Below are 20,547 nucleotides of genomic sequence, written 5' to 3'. Positions count from 1 at the left end.
AGCAGAGCAAAAAGAAAACTAACTGAGCATCTCAAAGACCTCACAGTACTGACATCTTCTTTCTACAGAAATTACATGCTTTCAAATTTTCAGTAAGATGTTGTTCCTCCCTGAATGACTCTACATCCACAGACTGAGACTGTTGATTGTGCCTTATAATTGTGGAGCACAGAAACACACAGTTAAGGACAATTACTAACCAGTTATCTTCTGGCTGCCTCCCAGTCCCTCCCACTATTTCTTGATCTCATCTCCAGCCCTCTCAAGCAGAAGCATATCTCTATCATAACTCATACTTTGGGCAAATGAATCCACCACTATTCCCTGTCCATCCCTCCCTGTGTCTTAAATGCATCCTAACCCTTACTGCAGTGGCACACCTCCCTCCCTGGTGTTTTGAAGAAATCAATGACTTATTTATTCAGCTGAACCCGTTTACTAGTTAATACATTAAAATTAATACATTAACTGCCACTTACTGCCACAACTTGTGCAAAAATGACTGTCCCATCTCTGACCTTTACATTTAACCATGTGTTATTTTTCTTAAAGACAAACATTAGCAACATGATGTCCAAAACTGAGTGCAGTTGCCTTGCTGCAATAGCAGCAAACGGCAAAGTGTGAGTGCTGTACTGGAGATCTCTCTGCTGCAGCAATGCCACAGCCAAGGGCAGGAATCTGGATGGAAGGAAAGGCCATTCTCCCTCACAGCTATCTGCCATTACAGCTCTCAGGGAAAAGGCAAACATAGGTCTGTTGCTACCAGATGCATCCACAGTCCAGCTTGTATGCTGGAAAAAATGAGAGGAGCAGAGATATCAATTTGATAACTAACCAAGAACTAAAATGCATGACCACTAGAATACTGCCAAGTCGATACCTACACTTTTCTCAGATCCTTGGCTCTGCAACCAATTTTTTAACTGTGGGACTTCCAAATGGTCTATATCATGTAAATACTTACCAGGTAAACTAAATATCCAAAGGATAGGGTTTGCCTAAATCTCATTGTCAATTGCTGTATCCCTATAGCATGGAAGGTTCCAAATGTCAATTAACATATTTCAGTGAAGACATTTACAGCAGTATGATGATGCCACTGCATGGGATATACACAGGATTTGTCTTCCAAGGGCTCATTATAATTTAATTCAAAATTTAAGAATGATGCCAGGTTTACTCTTCTATTTTTCAGCTGAGGAGTATACCAATAGGGAAAGTGAGATGATGTATTTTTGCTTTTGGTGCTAATTTCTTATCACAGAAATATATGTCTTTTTCTATGTTAGTAGTTTGCATACCAACTTCATCCTGGATCTCCTCTGCCACAGCAGGCACATTGTAGAGGAAGGAGAGAGACTGGTTCATGCGCTCATATATCACACGTAGATGTGTCATAACCTATGGAAAGAAAAATATTCAAAGGAGGGGGATGCTATGGATAACTTATTTGTTATGGATAACATTATCACAAATTTCATAGATTATAGGAAGCAAAACCATTTTCACTTGCGCAGGTATAAGATTTCAATATGCTCTATGTATCAAAACTGTCAAACCTATTACAAAACTCACCTCTCTCCTACGGCTGCTAAACATACCATTCTAGATGCTCTTACACAGCCACCTGAAATCCCATGGAAATGCAGTAATTTAAAGTAGGGGTTTACATTTGCTGTGGGGCAGAACATGCACACAAGCAGCTATTGTGGCAGAAATCCACAGCTTCATTCTTCTTTCAGAAAAGTTTACATTTGCCCATACTTATAAGTTTTCACATAACAGGTAAACCAAGTGAGGCACAGTGATTGCTGCATCAAAATGTTTCAGGTGTTTGGATTTATTTATTTACTTACTAATCCAAATACTGCAAAAAGAAACAGCTCTCCAAAGAAAAAGAAGTAGCATTTACAAATTGCAAATATTTCAGCTGCAAACAAAAATATTTCCACCCAGAAGCATTACTGCATCCTCTCATTTGATTACAGCTCTATTGCCTCAAGTGCCATCACATTGTTATGGGCTGAGTTATGACATTGTATGATATGTGCTCCCCCAGGCTACTCTTCACAAGTATCACCTTTCTTCAGTAGAAGGAGAAATTGAGATGCATCTTAGAAGACTGACAAGATAATTAGGTCTAACAAGTAAAATCAGTTGCAGACACCAGTTTTAATGAAACAGCAGCATGATTTCTTCAAATCTAAATATTTATGCTGTTGAACTAAATACTTTGTTTTCCATTTTTCACTGAAAAACATTTCACAAACAGAACTCCCAGGCCACATTTCCCCAACCATCTGACCAATTTCAGACACAGAGATGCTATATCAATACTCATTCCTACAATGACATGTTAGACAATACACGGCACTTCTTGTATTTATATGTCAGTTTCTATTCTTCACTAGTGCTGCCACACAATCTGCACTCTGCAAAATTTCACTTATTTTTGTCATTAAATAACCCAATGAGACTTGGAAAAAAAGAAGTTATAATAGATGCTTAAGACAAGGCAAAGATAATAGTCACTGCAGAAGACTTTTAGAAGTGCGCATTTCTCACTACAACAATTTCAAGACAGCATGATCTCAATGTACACATTTGGCTGAAACAGATGTTTGAAAATCTAATCTGCTATCCAGGGAGGTACATAGTTTTGATTTTTCTTTTTGTGATGTCAGTCAATTCAAAAACTGTGGCTGGAACAGTGCCTGCCACTGAATCCTACAGAGGGAACAGCTCAGTCTACGGTGTTTTCTTTCTGCTTTCTTGCCCTCTATGATTTATGAAGACAAGATAAAAGATGTTCCAAAACATATGCATTGAGGTCTATAGTAACATTCAGCAGTTAAATGCCATGAAGGACAGTGTCTGTTTTAAAACAACACATTAAACTCGAGTGCATCACAGTAATCACAATTATAGACATTACAAGTGCCTCTGCAATGACTATAGAAAGGTTGGTCACAGTCAGATGGCTGCACCACTTCTGATTCTGCCACTTCAGTGAGAGAAGCACAACCATGTGCTGTTGCTAAATCTAATACTGATGTTTTTCCAGAGGTATTATTTACCAAAGCACTAACAAAGGCTCTCAGCATTAATGCTCTGGAAGGCTCGTCAGAGCATGCCCATGACTGACTCATGGTCCAGATAGACAAAAAACCTGTATTCAGTTCTTCTCAGAAGAAAAATCATACCCACATTACTCTATCATTCTGCCTTAATCTTCTGATGGAAAACAGATTGTTTTCGATTGCATTTAAAGCTGTCCATGGAAAGGAGTTGGGTATTTTATAAAAAACAGGCTGACAGAAATTTCACAATAGTTATGAACTAACACAAGTTCACTAACCATCAGTGGGGATTACCTGAGATCTGATTTGGGCAGCTTTCTTTGGGTCTACCATGCGGACGTGTTCGAAGTGTTTGAGAGTGTGCTGTCTGTCCTTCTGCTCAGCACGCACATACTTCTTCAGCATGTTGAATACATGACGAGGCTACAGGGAAAGAAAAAGAACAAAAACCATATCAGTTTAGAAGGACACATGTTTTCATTTCTTGCACTGGAGATGTATCCCAAGCCAAAAGCCCTTGGTGCTATCTTCTGAAGGCAACTCTGAATACTATAAGGAAGATCTTCTCAACTGAACACCATCAGGATGCACCATTAAATAGTAGTTGTAGACAGTAGATAATGTTCCTGAGAAGGGTGTTCAGATTTCTATGTTTCTTTGAATAACCAATCCCCAGACTTGACTGCAAAATTAAGGAAAAAAAAAACAACAACACAATGTTCCTGCCCTGTCACTATTGCTACACCACCAGAGGAGGAAACAGAGGAAAAGAACTACAGAGCTGAGATACAGAACATACATATCCAGAACACACACATCCAAAACACACAACTGACTGAAAACCTGTAAGAAAAAAGAGAAATCTGCCCAGTTTTCTGAAGTTTCTCAGCTTACATGCCAGATTTTGCAAAAATATGAAGTCTATTGCAAATTCCCACTTGTGGTGCTGTGCTTGTGCATCCTACCTGAAGCTGCCAAGTAGCAAGAAGGAACAGAAAGATGACCTTACTGTGCAGCAGATTAAAGAATGAACAGAAATGGTAAAGAGCCTGTCTAGGCACTGAGAGTGACACAGGAAAGAAGGTATGGAAGTGATAAAAAAGTGTCAGAAGCTCTGTGCACAGCTTTCCAAAGCAGGAAGAGCTGTGGGTGAAGGTGAAGTTTTAAGATGATTTAGATTCATGGACAAATATAGAGCTTAAACTGATTTAACATTTACACAAGAGATCAATACTAAGATATGGAGTCCAAAGATTTCAGAATGTCTTCAGTTTAAGAGAAGCAACAGATTCAAAAATGTCTGAGGAAAGCAAACCAAAGGTTATTTGAAGAAGAGATGTCAGACAGAAATAGAGATATGAAGCCATATCCTGCCAGAGAATTAAACTTAGTGTCTCCATTGCTGAAAATTCTTTCATGAGAGAAATAACTCAAAGTCCCCAAAGCCAAGTACTCTCAGATGAAGTTGCAAGAAACTGAGGACAAATGCTGGAAAGTGAGTAATCCTCACAACCTTGTGGGAATGGCCAAACAACCGAAATGTCAACTGTGAAGCTCTATTAAAATGAAGGCTAGATGACCAGAAAGTTTAATAACAAGAAGAAAATTTTGAAGACAGAAAATTTAGCTATGTTTCCTGATAATTCAACTTTTCTTGCCCCCAAGACACGTCCAGGTAACAGGCTAGGGCTATGCTGATTAGTTAGGAATAATATGGGTACTGTGTACTCCAAAACTCTGGACTGGCTGGCAAGAAGCTTAAATCCACAGTCTCGTGGCACACACTATTCAGGCAAATGCAGCAAAAAAAGACACACCTAATAAGATGGGAAGCTACTAATTATTTTAAGCACATACTGTAACACTGTTTGCTCCCACCAAACTCATTCCAAAGCTCCCCCTTCTCAGCAGATTCAAACATCTGTTCTTATCTACAACTGAGATTGATCATGGTCCTTCTTACAAGCTATTGTAACCGTTCAGCAGATGTGCTCATGTCTTTGGGTATTCTTTAGTTGCTAATTTAAAATCTCAATTATGCTGGAGAATGTTGTCAAAATACTATTTTATACAGCTTTCCTGAGTACATGGGGACTTGCATGCATTCAATACCTGTGGACAGGTTCATAGACAATGTATCTGGGCTACACAGACTACCTAGGGTGACAATGCACCATTAAGAACAAATGTTCTACCTAGAACTGTAGAGAATATGCCTCGCCTCTTATTTGAAAGATGAGTCATTCTGTGGTCCTGTATATGAGATGCCCATAATCCAGTTTCTAGCAGGTTATATATAAACATGCAGATGTCCCTATACTGATCCTAATCTGCTATTTCAGATTCTAAGGGAGTGATGAAACAGTGCAGTTTCATTGAGCTTGGAAAATGGAAACATCACATGTAGTTTGCATGGCTAAAATCTCTCCTCATGGAAAAAAAAATCTCTTCTCGTGGAAATCCAAAATATTTACAACAAAGAAACCACACTAAAACCATAACAAAGCAGGTCTCTGTATTGAAAATACAAGTTCCTGGCTTTGTGCCATGGAACTTCCATGGGAAATTCTAAGCTGGCTTGTCATTTTGATCAAAATTCACTCTAAATCAAAGAGGAAACTTTCACAATGCTATTTAACCTTGTCTTTAGAGAAAAATCAATCATCAGTCCCTTCCAATTACTGCTCTTGCAATGTGCAACAATTGCTTCTTTTCATTCACTATTCTGAATACCTTGTGTATCATATTCAGTACATATTTCACTTGCTCCATTATTAACTTGCAGGTCATGTTTCATCACAGAGAAGTAGCTCATTTTAGAAACATTCAAGAAAAGTTGAACTCAATGAGCGCAAACACTCATAGGCAAGACAATAAATCCCCATCCAGATACCTATTCTCTGGAGTTAAAGATGCCTTCTCATAATTTCTACTAATTTGCAACAAAACATGTGATCTCACACATCAAAATCACATTGCTGTAATGGTGCCCAAGACTTACACTTGCCTCCCCTCTCAAGGTCTCCTCTGGTGACCAACTAAAATGAAAACCATTTGATTCAATCTCATTATTTGTTTTTCACTATTTCAACTTACTGAACTTTGACAAATTAAGACAAATTTTGTTTCTGCTCACTATTTTAAAACTCTTAATTCTAGATATAACAAACCTGCCAGGGTTTAAAACGACACTCTGGAAAATGGCATTAGCTGACCACCTTTCTTGAAATCTGACTTTGTATAAAAACAGAGCTGAAATCCTATTTCACAAAAAACCTACAAAATTAAGTATATGTGAAGAATTCCACAGCTGGAAATTAATAGGTTTGGAGAAGCAGAGCTTAAGGGTGGAGTATTAGAGCTGGACTGCTGTTTCCTGCTGCACAGGAGGATTTTTATCACCAATTCAGCAGCAACACTTTGGCCTGCCTCCAGCTGCATATTTCCACAGCAACCTCCTTGGACTCAGGAAATGCTTTGAGCTTCCCAAACTCTGAGACACTGAGCACGGGCCCCCCTGCAGATTCCTCTTCCCTGTCCAAACAGCCAAACTGGACTAGTTTCAAACTGCCCCGTGCTCTCTCTGTGAACAGGCACTGCTCCCAAGAATAACAGGTACCAGAGTAAGGTCTGAAGAAAAAGAAAACATGGAAAAAAATCAGATGGATTAATCTACATTACAGGGTTGATCTTAATGATCCTGCTGTTGTAAGCAAGAATTTCTATTTCAGTAAAATAGTGCTGAATTAGAGGAGAAGCATTTTAAACTGATTTTAAGGATTATATGCTCACTTTAATTTACATGCAAAGAGGTTAATTAATTACCTTTCAAAGTTTTCCTGTATGCTTCCCTCATCTGAAACCCTTTATTTCATCAATTTTCTTTTCTGCTTGCCTTTGTCACCCACTACCACCTTCCCAGAGATAATGTGCCTCTCCCACCATCAAAGATTAGAAAGCAATACATAAATTCACAAAAGTTGATATGCACATGAAAGAGGGAATACAAGCGAATTAGAGAATCAATCTGTTCACAGAGAATGATGGATCTGAATTCCCCCATTTAATGTACAAAATTAAGGGGAAAATTTTCAAAAGTTTTAAAAACTAGAGGCATATTGCTTCCAGCTGCCACTAATCCTCCTTTCCTGCAGTAAGCCCACCAAGGATGATGAAACAATATACTATTTTGACACTGGATACTGAACAGCTGCACTCCATTTTCAAAGTACAGCAAAGTACAACAGCACAGCTAAGCTGCATCAGGAATCAAGAATGAGGATCAAATTTTGAATTTCCGGGGAGCCTGCATGACAGTTCTTCTGAGAACAGAACAAGAGTATAAATATTTGGTTTTGCTTAATTTTATTTTCGTGAAACTATCCAATTTCATCTCTGTGTGCTCCCTCTCTCCCTTGCTGCCCTGAGTGGTACTCGGAGGCACACCTCTAAAACTGTACTGGGCAATCATCCATGTAACACATGAAAAACACCTCCAGTTAGTTTTGGATCTGATACAGGAGCTATTCACAAAGCATTCATGGACTTTTTAACCCTCCTAACTGCATGCAGCACTTTCATAAAGAAGTGTAACTTATTTTTAAATTTAAATCCAAATTCTTCCTCACAACTTTAGAGAAAGAGACTCCATCACTTAAAATATTTAGGATGTATTTTTGTAGCAAACATACTAATAGCAAACCATGTAACTTGAAGCAGGGAGTGAAGGGGATTCTTAAAAATCATTTGAGAACTCCAGAACCCCCCACTACCACGATTTTTCTAATAGTACTTAACAAGTTATCAGTAGGGTTATGAATTACTCTCCCAAGGATAACACAACTGCATCAAATGCACTTTTAGTTTACTAGGAAACTGCCAGAGTGAAATACAGCTAAGGTATTGAGTTGCATTTTCCATTAAGCCCATTTTCTCTTTGGCTAGGCAGCTGAAGTTTGGATTCACAGTGTATTCAAACTTCTGGCTCCATATCCTGCAAAGCAGTCTGGGGACTGGATTAACTCATTAGGTCATTCAGTTATCATCAATTCCTCCCCAGGTTTCACCCTCACAGAATCATAGAATCACGAGTTTGGAAGAGATCTTTAAGGTCATCAAGTCCAACCCATGCCCTAATAACACCTCAACTAAATCATGGCACCCAGTGCCACATCCAGTCTTGTTTTAAACACATCCAGGGATCTGGATCACCTGGATCACTCCATCACCTCTCCAGGCAGGCCATTCCAGTTCTTCATCACTCTTCCCATAAAAAACTTTTTTCCTAACATCCAGCCTAAATTTCCCTTAGCTCAGCTAAAGACTGTGTCCTCTCATTCTGTCAGTTGTTGCCTGGCAAAAGTGACCAACCCCCACCTGGCTACACCCACCTTTCAGGAAGTTGTAGAGAGTGATAAGGTCACCTCTGAGTCTCCTTTTCTCCAGGCTAAACACCCCCAGCTCCCTCAGTCACTCCTCACAGGGTTTGTGTTCCCAGCCCCTCTCCAGCCTCGTTGCCTCCTCTGGATGTGCTCAAGCATCTCAAGGTCCTTCCCAAACTGAGGGGCCAGGACTGGACACAGCACTCGAGGTGTGGCCTCACCAGAGCCCAGTGCAGGGGGAGAATGACCTCCCTGCTCCTGCTGGCCACTCTGTTCCTGACACAGGCCAGGAGCCATTGGCCTTTTTGGCAACCTGGGCACACTGCTGGCTCATGTTCATGTCAGCCAGCACCCCCAGGTCCCTTTCTGCCTGGGCACTGTCCAACCACTCTATCACCAGCCCGTGACACTGCAGGGGGTTGTTGTGGGCAAAATGCAGGACTTGGCACTTACTAAACTTCATCTTATTGGACTCTGCCCATCCATCCAACTGATCCAAGTCTCTCTGCAGAGTCCTTCTACCTTGCAACAGATCAACACATGCCCCCATCTGCAAATTTACTAACCATAGACTCACTCCCCTCATCCATGTCGTCAATAAAAATACTGAACACAACTGGCCCCAGCACAGAGCCCTGAGGACCCCACTGGTGAGCAGCCCCCAGCTGGATGCAGCACCGTTCATCACCACCCTCTGGGCCCGGCCATGCAGCCAGTTCCTAACCCAGCACAGAGTGCTCCTGTCCAAGCCACGGGCTGCCAGCTTTTCCAGGGCTGTGCTGTGGGAGACAGTGTCAAAGGCCTTGCTGAAGCCCAGGTACACAACATCCACAGCCCTTCCTGCCTCCACCAGGTGGCTCACCTGGTCATAAAAGGAGATCAGGTTGGTCAAACACAACCTGCCCCTCCTAAACCCCTGCTGGCTGGGTCTGACACCCTGCCCATCCTGTAAGTGCTGCATGATGACACTCAGTATAAACTGCTCCATAACCTTACCAGGCATTGAGATCAGACTGACTGGCCTATAATTACCAGGATCCTCCTTTGTACCCTTCTTGCGGATGGGTGTCACATTGGCCAGCTTGCATTCATCTGGAACCTCCCCAGTGAGCCAGGACTGTTGGTAAATGATAGAGAGTGGCTTTGCAAGCTCATCTGCCAGCTCCCTCATCACCCTGGGATGGATCCCATCTCATCCCCTAGATTTATGAACATTTAAGCAGCTCAGCAGTTCCCTGCCTGCTTCCTCCTGGATAACAGGGGGATCATTTTGCTCCCTGACACCATCTACCAGCCCAGGAGGATAGTTGTCCTGAGGACAAGCTGTCTTTCCATTGAAGACTGAGGCAAAGAAGGTGTTAAACACCTCCACCCACCTTCTTTCCATCTGCAGTCACTAAATTCCCTCCCACATCCAGTGGAAAATCAAGGATGTTCTTACCCTTCCTTTTGTCACTAATATATTTATAAAAACATTTTTTATTATCTTTCATAAAAGTTGCCAAATTAAGTTCTAACTGAGCTTTGGTCTCTAATTTTTTTTCTACATGCCTGTCCTGAGGTGACTTTATGATGCTGAATTACAATTCATCCCCATTCATCTGTTTAGCCCCGAAATAAATTTTGCACCTTTAAGACTGGTTCTGAGAGTGAAGAGGGAAGGGGAGAGAAGAAATGCACAATTTGTTTTCAGAAACTGCACTTACTCCTATACATTCCTGCTCCTGGACTGTGGTGTCTGCAGACGGACAGACAGCAGGACAGAGCTCTTCTGTACTTTTTAGATAGTTTTTAGCTAGCTAAGGCAGAGGAGCTCTCTGGACTGTAGTTTTTCTTCTTCTTGGACCTGTTCAAACCTGCTCTGCACTGAACACCCAGCAGAGCACCAGCAGCTCGTACCTGTGGCTCACCAGGCCAGGCTGGGCTGTGGCATTTCCAGCACCAGAGGGACTGATAAAGAGACTGAATGAGCTGAGCTGCAACCCACAAAGGGACTTCCTGAGTCTGTCATCTCTTTTGGAGCAGCAAGAGGTTTTATTGTTTAATATTGTTCATTTTTTTGTGCGGGTGAATACTTTGCCTGTTAAATAAACAGTCTTTTTCCACTTTTCTCAAGGAAATCTTCTCCTGAACCAGCTGGGGAGGGGCCGCTCGAATCTGCTTTCTAGAGGAACCCCTTTGGAGGTTTTCTCTCACATTTGTCCTAAACCAGGACAAATACAAATTTTAGTGCCCAACACGTAGCTTGATAAAGTGGAAAAAACCAGTACTGATTGCATTTTGGTTGTACTTTGTATTGGGATAAAGCAGTCAGCAACCATGTTGCTTGAATTCACTGGGTGGAGGCATTCATGTGTTTCTGGTCCCAGGCATTTTTGAGGTTTTCATACCTTTCTGGTCCCTAGGCTTATTTTCTTATCCAGAGATAGCTCTGATATTGTCCCAAACACATACTTTTTACAGTAGAGGGGCATGGATTACAATAGCTATTGTGCTGGGCTTGGTGATAATGATTTATAGGGAGTTTACAAAGGTACTAGAGTCTGTTCTAGATATGTACGGTTTACATTTTTTTCATCCTACCCTGCATCCTAGTTCCAGTTCCTAGTTCCTAGTAGTTTTGGGGATTTATTAGTAATTGCACCCAGCTTGTTAGAGGAGGAGCAGGGGATAAGGCTTTTAGCCTTTCCTTTCCTTCTTCTCCTTTGAATCTGTTAAGTCACTTTTTGAGAATGTTCAGTTTCCCCCGAATGTTAAAGATACCACCATCCTTATTTAATCTGGTAAACTTTCTTTATATGGCCTGCAGTTTGCCCAGCATGAGGGCTGATGAGACCCCTGACCCAGAAATAGACCCAGGTGTGGAAAATCCTGAGTGGTGCGGGAAATGCGAGGATGTGGGCCAAACCCTGAAGGAATTTTTTGACCCTACAGACTGTCACTTGTCATGTGAACAAATTCAGAACCCAGCTGAGGTGGGGAAATATCCGAAAGAGAAGTGCCATGATGACCCTAAGGAGAAAAGGATCATTGCAGTAACCTGGGCCCTGGCCTATGCTTATCACATGCTGCTAGATACTGTCGGGCAGCAGACACAGGCAGGGAGATAAATCAGCAGCTACCCCAGTCACTCAGACCACACCTAACACCCCAGCTACTCAGGTTGTAGCTAAACCAGACAGTAAACCTAAGTCCATAGCTAAACCAGGTAGTGAACCTCAACCAATGGCTGCTGCTGCTACCACAAGAAGCAAGAAAGACACGACCAAAACTGATCAGCCAGTGGATGATGATGATCCTAGGGAAGGACTCTCAATGCCAATTATTGACACAAAACCAGAAGTCACTATTGAGTCCTTTTCCCTGAAGGCCCTTAGTGGCCTGAGAAAATGCCCTAGGAACCTGTTGTGGACATTTTATGAAAAATCATTTTGCTAGGATTTTTTCTCCTGAGAAGCTGAGAGGCCTCAGAAACAAAATGTAAACAATAATTATCTTCTGCTGTGGAATGCAGTAGGTGCATCTTTGATTGGTCTCATGTGGTTGTTTTTAATTAATGGCCAATCACAGTCCAGCTGTCTCGGACTCTCTGGCCAGTCATAAGATTCTATTATCATTCTTTTCCATTCCTTTCTATTCCTTGCTAGCCTTCTGATGAAATCCTTTCTTATATTCTTTTAGTATAATTTTAATATATCATTTTCTTTTAATATAATATATACCATAAAATAATAAACATGGAGTCAAGATTCTCATCTCCTCTCATCCTTGCACCCCTGCGAACACCACCACAGGAACCCCCTTAAATATTTCCTGGGATACCTGATCCTCCTTCAAAGATGATACATTCTCTTCTTATTCCTAAGTTCCTTCAAAACCTCCTCCTCTCTTTCCATACAACTAGACAAATCATCCTGCTGAATTCAAGGTCAGTGCTTTCAAGTGCTTTGGAATGCATCTGATCAGCAGTTCAACACCTCAACTGTCATCAGCTACCGAGCACACAACCAAAAAATGCTGAGGCAAGGACAAGACCATCTACAAGACTGAACAAGGACTTCTTTAAGGACATTATTTTTTAAACTGTTCACCCCTGTTATTTTGAGATAAGTCCCTGTCTGGTAGCACTTTCATAATGTTACCTCCATGCTTGCTGCCTGATCCTTTCAGAATTATTAGCTTTTGTAGGACATATATAGGACATACACTCAATATAGGATGCACTTCTATCTTTCAAACAGTACCTTCAAAACTTATTTTTACTGGACTAATGTCACCTTTCAGGCCTGGTGCTCTCCTCCTGACACAGGAAATGTATCAGTAATTTAAATGTCCCGAGAGCTGATTACAAGCTACACAAGCACAAAATGCAAGTTTTTCTGGTCCCAGAGTCACTTAACATTTTTTCCCCCTTAGAGAGTCCTGCAGCTGAAGTTCACTTTGTGTCCTCTGCATTCCACATTTTGTCAGCTGTAGAGATCTTTCTGCTGTTATGTGTGGTCCCCATCATACCCTTCAACAACCACAGATACCCAAAGAACCAAGCTTCCAGCCTGACACACACACAGCTTGAAATCAAGTAATTTTACTGTGGTACTTTTAGGACAGGATTACATTTGTACAAGGCTGAACTTCAGAGCAGGAAAGCTTGGCTCTAAAGCCAAATGTGGAACCCTACCTTTGGTGAATTACTCAAACCCACAGTGCAAGAAGGCAAACATGACCTGCAGCCAGTCCATACACTTACCTCAGTTCTGAGCCAGACTCCAGCTACTTAAAAGAGGCCACATCCCAGCTTATAACTCATCAATCTGTCTCCTAATGAGTTCAAGGCTTTCACTACCCTCACTGTGGTAAGAGGTTGTAACATGCAACTCACACTCAGGCCGAGTAACATCCTTTACCAATTTAACATCAACTAGCTTCATTTTCCACAAATTACTACTGCAAAATACATGGAAACTCTTCACACAACTATCCTGAAGTCACCCCTCAACACTTTTACCTAAGTGAAAGATTTTAATTTTTTTAAATTTAATTTTTACTTGGCAGACATGGTTAAAGCAAGAGAGTTTTGTATCACAGGATGGAGAAAAAAAGTTCAATTATGATAACAATGATAAAGAGAATGATCAATAAGAGAATGATCACTTTTCCAAATACACAGGTTTCTCCTCAGAAGGAAAGTTACTGAAAATATGTAATGTAATCATGTTAGTCATATTGGTATCACTCCCTTTAAGGTCAAATTCACTAAAAGACTCAGCAGTGTGACAATGTTCTTTCCATCTAGGAAGTGTTCAAGAGGCCAGAGATACATAAAACTGCTTTCTCCCAGTCTTTTTGCAAATTCTCTTCCTCTGGAGGTCACTAACCAGCTATTGTGGTATTGAAACAAGTATCAGAGATATAAAGTCATTAAATTCCACTCAATCTGCATTCTGAATGAACATGTTTACACCCATCAAAAGCAGACAACTTTGAATTGCTAGTGTGCTAACTTCATGCCATCTAACAATCCTCACAAGATCCTTCACCAAACACCTCAACAGTTCAAGAAACAAAACAAAAAATCACAACCATCCTATCTTTAAGCTCCATGTTGTCATGGTGAAGTATCCTAATGTGCATTACTAGGAGGGACACCATCCCCCTGCAGGATCTGTGAACTGCTACAACTTCTGACAACCAAATCACTTCCATGTTATTTGCTTAAGTATCTTTATTATGCATCTATCCATCAACAGGTATTTACATGGGGACCTTGTGTATGCACTTAGGCAAACTGTCTGACTGCTGTCACAGCCCTTGCACAGTGAGCTCCTGGTTCCAAAGCTAGACTGCACCTGGGCACATCTATATTTCCCCCAGGACAACTGCAATGATTTTGACACAGCTGGCAGAGTTTGTGGTGTCCCACTCACCCTGGGCGGGACAGTCTGCAGGGCTGTGATGTAGTTCTCCAGAGCAATGCGCCGACGGTCATTCAGCATGGCTTCCACCCGTGCCATGTGAGTCTCCACAAGCTGCTGTCTTTCATTTGCTGCTTCCTGTTCCAGTGATTCCACTTTCTCCTGGAAATGCTGAAAAAACCATCAATCACAACAGAAACAGAGAAGACATCAGCATAGATGGGAAAAAAAAAGAGTAGAGAATAACATGAAATCTCCACAAAGTAGATTATTAAATTTCATCACACCCAGCACCCCTTATATCTTAACTGGGGCTCCAGATGGTAAGGTTGTGGTTGCATTTTCCTTTACCTGGATGACAGCTTTCTTGTCGGCCTTTGGCAAGCTCTTTGCTTGGCGTTCTGCTTCTTCCCACTCTCTCATGACCTAATGAATAAAATAAAAAGTGTGACTTTGCTATTTTCCTCCCTTGTCCCATGGCTTAGCAGCAGCCAAGCACTGCAGCTCCAAGAGTCATATTTTTACATTCCTCTCCTCCTTTTATCTCTAAATAAAAAGGCAGTTACAACATTTTATGAAGGTAGGATCCTGTTATTAAATTAATAAAAGACAGTACTTGTGTGTCTGAACACTGTGCCAAGCTCTCACAACTCCGCTGTGAAGGAACACATTAACCAGCCCTCAAGCAAGGGAAGTGGAGATCTCCATGGTAAACACACCAACCCTTTTCTCATCTCAGACAGAAAAAAAATGAGATCCCACTCTTTTTGTCCAAGGGTGTAAATTTCACACCTTGAACTCATTCCAATTGAATCATGCCACCTTTTTTGGCACCATGAAAACTTTTAATTTATTCAGACTGCATCACTGGCCTGAATAGGGCAGACCAAAAATTACACATAATTTGTGCTAGTCCAGCTATTTGTCCAGAAACAGGGGCTGTAGAAACACTTCAAAGAACTGAATGTGTATCTCAAGTACAACACTGCCAGAAAAATAATGTAGGAGATCTTTCTATGTCATTTCCTTGAGCAATGTGAGAAGCCTCCTCTTCCTGTAACACAGAGCAGTTACAACTCTCTGTGTTAGGGAGGGAGGAGTCAGGGAGTGGCTTGTTGTCCATGAGATCAGAAACCTTTCTGTCCTCTGTAGGCATCACTCATTTCACAGCTAGACAGCAATGTCCTCAGATAATACATTCTATATAGGAACAATTGTTCCCACTGAATGAAGTGCACACAAATAGGTGACTATTTATGTGCAGGATCAGCATGATAAGAAACCTATAAGCAATTACTCACAATGTGCCTTTCCTTTCCTTCCCTTCTCAATAAAATACACACTTTCACACCATTTAATAAAAATGGTCAAGATAATTTTTAAAAAAGCTCACAGTCCACATGGACAACTAAAATTTTACCAAGACCAATACCAAAGGCATGAGAAATAAGACCTTCTGTGTCTCATGTGTGCAAGTTGAGCCTCCAGCACTCACCTCCTGCCTCAGGCTTCCCAGTTTTCCCACACACCACACCAGACATTGCTAATCAGGCTCTTTGATGAGCAGACTGGAAACTGTTGGTGGTGCCTAAGGGTACCTGGCTGAGCCTGTACCTTCGAGAAAGAACAACCCACACAGACCTGGGCTCAAAGGAGACTTCTGCAAGTCCCAGGCCTTAAAATGTAATACCTCTCAGTTCTATACAGGGTTCTAGAATTACTCAGCAGGCTGAAACCTGCACTCCAAAACAACTCACTGCATGGGATTTTGTTGCCAAGTTTAAATCTTCCTTTTCACCTCAAACCCTAGAGTGTATCTCAAGACAGCAATACATCAGTTATGGTAAAAACAGATCAACTCACTGTCAGCAAAATTATTTATCTATAAGAGATTCTGGCCTCAATAACAGCCCAAAAGAACGGAGACTTATCTTTTGGGAAGCTAATGGGGTGCTGTAAACTTTAAATTTTTTTTGTGAAATTTGAGAAATTGTTTTGCCTGCTTTTTGGCTTCACTAGGGACATGCTTAGGCAGCAGTTAAAAGCAGACACCTGAAACCAAATAGTTAGAATCATGGTCTTTATCTCACTCCTCTCTATTACTGAAAACTAAGCTGAAATTCAAGTCCCAAGAACTGTACTCCAACCAATGTAACTGTCAGCCTGAAACTGCCTCTTCAGTTTACATTATCTTCTCATCAGACAATACCCACTGATGTTTAAATTGAAGCCAAGCTCTAAGGCAGCAGGAAAACAAAATTTACAAGGAGTTGTAGCAAGGAACTAATGACAGACAACATGATGGGCAGCACACTGAAGTTATGGGTCACCCCCGACCTGCTACTACTGCAATATTTTGGCACAGGAGATTTCACTGATTCTCTGACAAAACAGAACTAGATGACAATAACTGACACCACAATTTAGAGCACAGTGATGTGTTCTGGAAAAAACATATTAATTCTCAGAGTGCTGCTGTGTATTCAGTGTGCATTAAGCACTCAGCTCTTAATTGTGCTGAGGCCATAGGACTGTGGGGGCTGAGAAAATAATTCATGCACACAGGCAGCATCTTTCCAGAGACCTGAGATGCCACTGATGGTAGGATGTGTCAGAGACTGAAATTTTATGGTTTTGTCTATTATAGTAAAAGTACATAACAAAAGCTCACAGAAGACCATCCAAGCCCACCCTGAATGGGCCTCCTGACTGAAACCCTGAACCTCCTAAGGAACAGAGATAAGAAAAGTGACACTATTGCTCAAAGCAGCTGGAAGAGCATCCACTGCAGGGCCCAGCCAAGCACCTGCAGGGGTGGAGGCCACAGCCCAGGCTTATCTGCTGCCGGGCTTGCACAGACCCCCACCAAAGGGGGGGGGATGTGGAGGGGTTTGGGTGTACGTAGAAAAAGTCTCTGGTGAGAGGCAGTGAATGCCCATCCTCCACTGGGCAGAGGAGCCCAGGGGCCCCTTCACTCCAGGAAAAGCCACATCCATGCGAAGGACAGCTGAGGGGGTGTCATGGCCCATCAAAGGCCCCTCAAAGGGGTCCCTAGACCCTGCACCAGAGCACTTCAACATGATGCAACAGACCCACAGTGTTGCAAGGGACAGTGTCAAACCCTGCCCCCTTAGGGGAGGCACCTGGGCGTTCCCACCTGGGCCAAATGTATATTAATCCTGTACTTTAATTAATCCTATAATTCTAAACTTTTTGGCATCGCCATGGCAAGGGATCCTCACCACCAAAAAGACAGGATGGAGGAGAAGAATGACATGTTGTTGGGACCTCCAGAAGGGTGATATGTTTCTACCTAACCCTCGTCACTCTCTCCTGGCCTTCCTGCCCCCCATGCACAACTCTTTTTCTATTTCTTTCTCTTTGCCGCTTTCACTTATATGAAGTTTTTCTGGCAACAACATCTAACCTTGTTTGGTTTTAATCATGTTTTTTGGTATATTTAAAACTGTCCTGGGTCCGATCCATTTTATTCACAGAGGCTTAGTTTGCTTTGGTTTTCTGTGTTATGCCAGATCATGACAACCCCCAAAGGAGTCCCAAGACCCTGCACCAGAGCACTGCACATGATCCTACATGATGCAACAGATCCACAGTCTTGCAAGGGACAGTGTCTAACTGGCCCCCCTCAGGGAGGTACCTGTGTGTTCCCACCTGCCCAAATGTATATTAATCCATGGGATTCTATGCTTTTCAGCAGGGGACCCTCATCTCCAAGAAGATCAGATAGAGGGCAACAATGAGACATCATTGGGACCCATGGAGTATGGTTCTACTTCATTTCTGTCACTCCGCCTGTCTGTCTGCCCCCCTCTTTTTTTTCCATCCATCTTTCTTTCTCTCTTTCTCGCCTTCTTTTTGTATTTCTCTCTTTCTTTCTTTTCTATTTTCTTTCATCTTTGCCTCTTTCAAATGAAATACATCAATTTTTTGGTATCAACATCTAACCACTTCTGGGTTTTATCCCATTCTGGGGGATATTTGAACCAATATTTAAATGAATATTCAGGGTTCTTTCTGCTTTACTCACAGAGCTAGCTCTCTTTGCTCATCTGTGATTAGAGAGGATAGCAACAGGATGCAAACTTACAGAAGGCCCAGAAATTATGGCATTAAGTCAAGTCATAAACTACAATGGTGTGGTCAAGCTTGAACATTGGCCTATATTAGCAACTTTATGATTTTCTTCCTCCTCTTCTCCCTTTCTGTCTTAAAATCACATCTCTGATATTTGCCTAATTTTTTTACTCTGAAAGAGCAGTTATGGATTTTCAGAACAAGAGCTGACTTGCCATCTTTATCCCCCAAACTAACCCTCTCCTAATCTGCATGACAAAAATAAGCACTGTGGGTAAAGTGATTAAAAGGACCTTTGGCTACACCAGGTCTGTCTCCCTCTATTTTATTTCATTAAATCTTCTAAGGCATGGAAGGCAGGATGATAAACTGACAGCCTATGCAGCTAGTTGGGAGGAATGTAAATTAGTGGCCTCAGAGTTCAGCTCTGGTGCCACAAAACTGAAAGGTTTTGGAAAAAAAACAGAATTACATGGCTGTTTGCAGAAACAATATTCCTGTAAAGGTTGCTGTGACCTGAGTGGCAGATTTTTGTAACTGAGAACACTTCAATGCTTGAGAGAATCTGTGTATGTGTGCTAACAACTGGAGGTATAGCTATCCATGAGCCATGCTACCACCCACAGGGAACTCCTGCTCCCACAAAAGGTCATCACTTCAGGGATTTGTGAGTGAGAAATAAGCCACAGTGCTACAGAGGGCCCCAAAGAGCAAGGAGAAAAAATTCTCCAGTTACACAGGTGCAGAAGAAGGCTGAAGTGGCCTCTGCACTTACAAACCTATTCTCCTCTGCTGACAGCACAGACCTATGAAAAACATACAGATTTAGGGCTCTTCAAGGGTTGGAGGCTTTGTACAGGGAAAAAACAGCTTCTGATTGAGATACAAGAAGCAAGCCATTTCAAAGTCAAACTTCTTCAAAACTCAGGCCTTTCAGCCTGGTAGATGCTTTTTGAAATTGGGCTTCAAGGGACAGTAAGAGGGAAAGAGGCAGTATGGAAATGTCATTCCTTATTAAGACATGCTAAGTACAAAAATTTCATTATGTATTGAAGCAGCAGCATTCATTCCCATCTTTTACATGAGGGCACAAAAGCATATCTGCAAGAGAAGAATTTATGGCAGGCATTTGGGTTAGCACAATCAGGCCAGCAGAGGTACTTGCCTGAAGGTTGGCTTAGTGAGAAATTAATGGCCAATCAAGGGCCGAGCTATTTTAGACAGAGTCCGAGAGAGCTGCTTTTGTTATCATTCTTTCTATTCTATTCTAAGCTTAGCCTTCTGAGGAAACCTTTCCTTCTTTTCTTTTTTGTATAGTTATAATGTAATATATTTATCATAAAATAATAAATCAAACCTTCTGAACATAGAGTCAACATTCTCGTCTCTTGCCTCATTCAGGAACCCTTGTGACCACTGTCACGGACATGGGCAGCAGGAATGAGAACAATCTCAGTTAGGTGACACCAAGGTCAGTGGTGTGATTGATACTCTACAGGGCAGGGATGTCATTCAGACGGACCTGGACAGGCTTGAGAGGCGGGCCTGGGAAAACCACAGGTTCAAGTTCAACAGGGCCATGTGTGGGCTCCTGCACTGGGGCAATCCCAAAATCAGTATAGGCTGGGCATGGACTGAGAGAAGCCCTAGGAAAAGAACTTGAGTGTCCTGGTGGATGAAAAACCAAACATGAGCTAGCCATGTGTGCTCAGAATCCAGGAAGCCCAGTGTATCCTGTATCCAAAACACCATGGACAGCAGCTTGAGGAAGGCATTCTGTCCCTCTGCTCTGCTCTGGTGAGTCCCCACCTGCAGTGCTGCATCCAGCTCTGGGGCCCAACACAAGATGCACATCAACCTGCTTGAGTGGGTCTAGAAGAGGACCATAAAGACGATAAAGGATTGGAGCACCTCCTCTGTGATGCCAGGGCGAGAGATTTGGGGTTCTTGAGTCTGGAGACCTTCAAAGAGACCTTATAGCAGCCCTCCATTGTCTAAAGGGGGCCTTCATGAAGGCAGGAGAGGGGATTCTTCAAAGCATGTGCTGATCAGGAGGAATGGTTTTAAACTGAAAGA

At 42.0% G+C, this 20,547-nt stretch overlaps 1 protein-coding gene across 2 annotated transcripts in view; it reads right to left on the bottom strand.

The window, feature by feature from the left end:
• Positions 1–20,547, bottom strand: part of APP (amyloid beta precursor protein) — a 200,645-nt gene that overhangs the window by 40,141 nt on the left and 139,957 nt on the right. For both annotated transcript variants that reach the window (XM_030943771.1, XM_030943780.1), the window contains 4 exons: positions 14,728–14,802; positions 14,389–14,547; positions 3,378–3,506; positions 1,305–1,404 (listed from right to left, as the gene is read on the bottom strand). In XM_030943771.1, coding sequence (XP_030799631.1) covers positions 1,305–1,404; positions 3,378–3,506; positions 14,389–14,547; positions 14,728–14,802 — 463 coding nt within the window. The remainder of the gene's footprint in view (positions 1–1,304; positions 1,405–3,377; positions 3,507–14,388; positions 14,548–14,727; positions 14,803–20,547) is intronic.

The sequence above is a fragment of the Camarhynchus parvulus genome, chromosome 1 (assembly GCF_901933205.1).
Source record: "Camarhynchus parvulus chromosome 1, STF_HiC, whole genome shotgun sequence".
In the NCBI taxonomy this organism is placed as follows: domain Eukaryota; kingdom Metazoa; phylum Chordata; class Aves; order Passeriformes; family Thraupidae; genus Camarhynchus; species Camarhynchus parvulus.
This window is presented reverse-complemented; position numbering and strand designations above follow the sequence as displayed.